The following is a 6,479-nucleotide window of genomic DNA, read 5'->3' on the forward strand; positions in this document are numbered from 1 at the left end:
ATCGCCCATCCTAAAAAAACCTTGACCACCCCGGCGTCGCCAACTACCATCCATCTCATATCACTTTCCTCTCCAAAGTCCTTGTACTCAGTGTCCCCCAGGATCTACCCTCGGCCGCTCCTATTTCCCATCTACAAGCTGCCACTAGGTGACATCATCCAAAAGCACCGTGTTAGTTTTCACATGTACACTGACAACACCCAGCTTTCCTCACCACCATCCCGCTCCATTCCTCCACTGTTACTCAATTATCAAACTGCTTATCCCACATCCAGTACTGAATGAGCAGAAATTTCCTCCAATTAAAAACTGGGAAGATCAAAGCTATTGTCTTCAGTCACCATTAGAAATTCCGTACCCTAACTCCCGAGACCATCCCTCTCCCTGGGAACTGTCTGAGGCTGAACCGCACTCTTGGTCCACATTGTCACTAATACCAGATATTTCAGTCTCCACAATGTCACCTGTCTCCATCCCCACCCCATCTGCTGCTGAAACCGTCATCCATGCCCCGGTCCCTCTAGACTTGGTGGTTCCAATACATTCCTGACCAGCCTCTCACATTCATCCCATCCCCACATGGAAACGTGAGTTTATCTAAAACTCTGATATCCATGTGTTTTCTCACACCAGGTCCTGTTCACCCATTACCCTGTGCTCACTGACCTACACTGACTGCTGATCAAGTCATGCTGTGACCTTAAAATCTCTATTCTTTTATTCAAAGCCCTCCATGGACTTGTCCCTCTGTGTCTTTGCCGAGTTTCACAACCGGCTGATCAATCTGCAATCTCTCATTTTAACCTCTTGAAGCCCTGATTTTAATTTATCCACCATTAGTGGTCAACGCAGACATGGAACTCCGAAATTCCCTCCCAACCCTCTCCACTCCTCTATCTTTCCTGATTAAAGATAGTTGTTAAAATCTGCCTCGCCAATCAAGCTTTTGGCCATCTGTTCAAACATTGTCTTATGTGAATTTGTGTCAATATTTTTTGTTTCTGAAACTCCTCTGACAGGCTTTGGGATGTTTATTACATTAATTTTGTTGTATCAATACAAGTTTGTCAACAGCCAGTTTGTACAAAGTAAGATTCCACAAATAGCAATCAGACCAGAGTCTGATTACTCCAGTTTTGTTGGAGTTAGTTAAAACACGAATCTTGGTCCCACTGGACCAGGAGAACCTCCCTGTGGACAGTGTGTGGATCATCTGAGCTCTCCTGAGCTGGGACTGGATACACACAAACCTCAGAATCCATCAGGACAGGCTGATAAAATTGTTATAAAAATCTAATAGGATCTTCGGTTTAGTACTGGAGACTTGGATTGGATTGGATTGCATTTGTTTATTGTCATGTGTACCGAGGTACAGTGAAAAGTATTTTTCTGTGAGCAGCTCAACAGATCATCAAGTACATGAGAAGAAAAGGGAATAAAAGAAAATACATAATAGGGCAACACAACATATACAATGTAACTACATAAGCACTGGCATCGGATGAAGCATACAGGGTGTAGTGTTAATGAGGTCAGTCCATTAGAGGGTCATTTAGGAGTCTGGTGACAGTGTTTTTGAGTCCGTGCGTGTTCTCAGACTTCTGTATCTCCTGCCCGATGGAAGAAGTTGGAAGAGTGAGTAAGCCGGGTGGGAGGGATCTTTGATTATGCTGCCCGCTTTCCCCAGGCAGCGGGAGGTGTAGATGGAGTCAATGGATGGGAGGCAGGTTTGTGTGATGGACTGGGCGGTGTTCATGACTCTCTGAAGTTTCTTGCGGTCCTGGGCCGAGCAGTTGCCATACCAGGCTGTGATGCAGCCTGATAGGATGCTTTCTATGGTGCATCTGTAAAAGTTGGTAAGGGTTAATGTGGACTTGCCGAATTTCCTTAGTTTCCTGAGGAAGTATAGGCACTGTTGTGCTTTCTTGGTGGTAGCGTCGACATGGGTGGACCAGGGCAGATTTTTGGAGATGTGCACCCCTAGGAATTTGAAACTGCTAACCATCTCCACCTCGGCCCCGCTAAGGCTGACAGGGGTGTGGACAGTACAAAAGCAAGGCAGTTCTACTGAAATTTTACAAATCACTGATTAATCCTCAGCTGACGTATTGTGTTCAGTTCTGTGCACCCCACTTTGGGAAAGATTTCAAGGCCTTGGAGAGGGAGCTGGGAAAGGTTACCAGGGTAGCATCAGGGATAAGGGGTTTCAGTTCATTCAGGAGAGCTTCCATTCTTGAGAAGTTTACATGGGGACAAATTGTTTCCATTGGGAGGATGGTTGGTAATCTCAGATCACAGCTTTTAAATAATTAGCAATTTGAAGTAAAAGTTCAGAAACTTGTTGTAAACTAATTTCTAATGAGAGTTCCTGGATTATGGGGAAAGATCACAGACAGCCTTTCCTAAAGGGACACTGCAGCCCCAAGAACACAATCAGCTATAGATCCAGAATATTAAACTCCAGCCCAGTTACAGCGATTAATAACATCAGGAACAACAAATCCCAACTGTCAGAATGAACAAGGTTCAGTTCCGGATGTGATTAATAGCAGCAATAATTTTGATTTGATTTGATTATTATTGTCACATGTATTAGTACACAGTGAAAAGTATTGTTTCTTGCATGCTGTGCGAACAATGCATACCGTACATAGGAAGGAAGGAGCGGCTGCAGAATGTAATCATAGAATTTACAGTGCAGAAGGAGGCCATTCGGCCCATCGAGTCTGCACCGGCTCTTGGAAAGAGCACCCTACCCAAGGTCAACACCTCCACCCTATCCCCATAACCCAGTAACCCCACTCAACACTAAGGGCAATTTTGGACACTAAGGGCAAATTTATCATGGTCAATCCACCTAACCTGCACATCTTTGGACTGTGGGAGGAAACCGGAGCACCCGGAGGAAACCCACGCCCACACGGGGAGGTTGTGCAGACTCCGCACAGACAGTGACCCAAGCCGGGATCGAACCTGGGACCCTGGAGCTGTGAAGCAATTGTGCTATCCACAATGCTACCATGCTGCCCACGTCACAGTCATAGCTTGGGTGTAGAGAAAAGATCAACTTAATACTAGGTAGGTCCATTCAAAAGTCTGATGGCAGTAGGGAAGAAGCTGTTCTTGAGTTGGTTGGTACGTGACCTCAAACTTTTGTATCTTTTTCCTGACAGAAGAAGATGGAAGAGAGTATATACGGGGTGCGTGGGGTCCTTAATTATGCTGGCTGCCTTTCTGAGGCAGCGGGAATTATAGGTCGAGTCAATGGATGGGAGGCTGGTTTGAGTGATGGATTGGGCTACATTCACAAACTTTTGTAGTTTCCTGTGGTCTTAAGCAGAGCAGGCTCCATACCAAGCTGTGATACAACCAGAAAGAATGCTTTCTATGGTGCATCTGTAAAAGTTGGTGAGAGTCGCAGCTAACATGCCAAATTTCCTTAGTTTTCTGAGAAAGTAGTGATTGGTGGGCTTTCTTAACTACAATGTCTGCATGGGGGGACCAGAACAGGTTGTTAGGAATCTGAACACCTAAAAACTTGAAGCACTCGACCCTTTCTACTTCGTTCCCATTGATGTACAGTGGCATGTTCTCCACTACGCTTCCTGAAGTTGATGATAATCTCCTTCATTTTGTTGACATTGAGGGAGAGATTATTGTCGTTGCACCAGTTCACCAGATTCTCTATCTCATTCCTGTACGTCATTGTTTGAAATCCAACCCACTACGGGGTCATCAGCAAATTTGAAAATCGAGTTGGAGGGGAATTTTGCCACACAGTCATAGGTGTATAAGGAGTATAGTAGGGGGCTGAGGACACAGCCTTGTGGGGCAACGGTGTTGAGGATGATCATGGAGGAGGTGTTGTTGCCTATCCTTACTGATTGTGACCTGTGGGTTAGGAAGTTCAGGTTAGGAGTTCAATAACAACAAAATCAAATCCCTGCAGTCACTTGTGAACTCGCTGGTGTCTCAGCAGGCTGCCAGACTGTGTGAATATCTTCCCACATGTGGAGCAGCTAAACGGCCTGTCCCCTGTGTGAACCCGCTGGTGTCTCCTCAGGTGGGATGAACAAGTGAATTTGTTGCCACACTCAGAGCAGGTGAATGGTCTCTCCCCAGTGTGTATTCGCTGGTGTATCTGTAGGTGAGATAACTGAGCAAATTGCTTCCTACACTCAGAGCAGATGAACGGCTTCTCCCCAGTGTGAACTCGCTGGTGTACACTGAGGTGCGCTGAAGTCCGGAATCTCTTTCCACAGGATGCACAGCTGAACAGCCTCTCCGCACTGTGAATTCGCTGGTGACTTAGCAGGTCAGAGGACCCAATGAATCCTTTCCCACATACAGGACAGGTGAACGGTCTCTCCCCAGTGTGAACTTGCTGGTGTCTCAGCAGATTGGATGACTGAATGAATTCCTTCCCACACTCAGAGCAGCTGAACCGCGTCTCTCCAGTGTGAACTCGCTGGTGTCTCTGCAGGTCAGATAACTGAGTGAATCCCTTCTCACACTCGGGGCAGGTGAATGGTTTCTCCCCAGTGTGAAACCGCTGGTGTGTTAGCAGTTGGGATGACTGAGTGAATCCTTTCCCACACTCTGAGCAGGTGAATGGTCTCTCCCCAGTGTGACTGCGTCGATGAATTTCCAGCAGGGCTGGGCAACTGAATCCTTTCCCACAGTCCTCACATTTCCACGGTTTCTCCATTGTGCAGGTGTCCTTGTGTTTCTCCAGGTTGAATGACCAGTTAAATCTTTGTCCACACACAAAACGTGTACGATCTCTTCCCACTGTGAATGGTGTGATGTTTTTGCAGACTGTAACGAGTTAAAGCTCTTTCCACAGTCAGTTCACTGGAACACTCTCACTCAGGTGTGTGTTGTGTGGGTCTCAGTGCTTTTCCAATCGCACTGATGTTTCCACGGTCAGTTCACTGGAACTCTCTCACTCAGGTGCATGTGTCTAAATGCTTTTCCAGTCACATTATGTTTGAGGTCTTTTCCCACAGACAGAAAAGATGAATAATTCCTCCCAATTCAAAGTCAGAAGATATTCAGGTCCTGATGAATCGAGTGACTCTGCTGGATCTTTGCGATATTTGATTTGAGTTTCCCATCTGCAAATCCTCTCTTTCTAATTCTCTGCAAAAAGAATTTGCAAAAGTCATCACCCAGGAATAGGAACATAGAATTCCAGTTTCTATGGAACACTTTTTCATCCTTTCGTTACCCCAAATCTGCAAATTCCTTTCTCACTCTAAATGCCTTTAGATTAAAATTCTCCTCATTGTGTTCACATTTCTCCATGGCTTCATCACCCATCTCTGCAACCGCCACAAACCTCCAAGATATCGGCGCTGCTCTAATTCTCTTTTTAATTGTTCCACTATTACTGACTATACCTTCAGTTCTCTCATCCTCAAGCTCTGAAATTCTCTCCTTACACCTCTCTGTCTCCTATTTTCTCATCCTTTAAGACACTGGAGTATTGCTAAAAGGACGTCTGTCAAAACCCTTTTTAATGATATACATAATAATAATAACTTATTGTCACAAGTAGGCTTCAATGAAGTTACTGTGAAAAGCCCTCAGTCACCACATTCTGGCACCTGTTCGGGGAGGCTGGTATGTGAATTGAACCCGCGCTGCTGGCATTGTTCTGCATTACAAACCAGCTATTTAGCCCACTGTGCTAAACCAGCCCCATCAGGACATCGGGGCAGACACAGAAATACCAAATTTTAAAGATTATCAGTCAGGCTCTTTAACTTCCGAGAAGCTCCATATATTCATACTCGGAGAATGGAATGTGTCCAGGAGAGGGACCTCTTCTGAAAATAAACAATGGCATAGATGACAGCTCCCTGCTGCAATGTCCATGGAAAGGTCCTGACCAGTCAGAACGGAGTGTCCGACCAATCCACACCTTTTCCTCCTGCAGCATCAATTGTTGTTTGCTTTGAAATTTGGTATTTTTGCATCAATCCGGATGAACGCAACATGGGCGTGGGAGTGGAGAATCGCGCCCCATGTCTCTTTTATTTAGCAAAACTTCAGTACCACTGAGTGACTATGGGTTTACAGTTCTCCTGTTGCTGATCTGAAAGTCCCCATGAACGCGCATTTTATGAATGATTCCCATGGGCCCTGATGAAGTCATTGCCCTGCAGAGATGGCGGAGCCGCATGCGCTTTGTTGCATATTGCCCCAATAAAGATGGAGGCCGCGCGTGCGCTTTGATGAACATTGCCCTAGAAAGATGGCGGCCGTTAAAATCAGGAGCAAAGTCTCGGGACCGAGCAATCCCGGGACCGAGAGTATATTCAGGGTTCAGTGTCCATTTAATTAATTTATTAAGTCTCTCTAACATACCCGTCGGCTCTATCTCGGTCCAACTGTTTATTTTCGGCTCTGGATCTGCACTCCGCCTTTAAAAAGCTGCTGGCTCCTGGTCTGAATGTATTGGCTGCGCATGCTCC

The 6,479-nt window shown here is 45.9% G+C and overlaps 1 protein-coding gene across 1 annotated transcript; it reads right to left on the bottom strand.

Annotated features, from left to right (window-relative positions):
• Positions 1-1,329: 1,329 nt before the first annotated feature.
• On the bottom strand, positions 1,330-6,479 carry LOC140421660 (uncharacterized). Its single transcript, XM_072506473.1, has 2 exons — positions 6,373-6,479; positions 1,330-5,142 (listed from the first exon to the last, which is right to left on the bottom strand). The coding sequence occupies exon 2, from the start codon at positions 4,706-4,708 to the stop codon at positions 3,950-3,952; it is 759 nt and encodes a 252-aa protein (XP_072362574.1). The 5' UTR covers positions 4,709-5,142; positions 6,373-6,479; the 3' UTR covers positions 1,330-3,949.

This window comes from Scyliorhinus torazame, chromosome 5 (genome assembly GCF_047496885.1).
Source record: "Scyliorhinus torazame isolate Kashiwa2021f chromosome 5, sScyTor2.1, whole genome shotgun sequence".
NCBI lineage: Eukaryota > Metazoa > Chordata > Chondrichthyes > Carcharhiniformes > Scyliorhinidae > Scyliorhinus > Scyliorhinus torazame.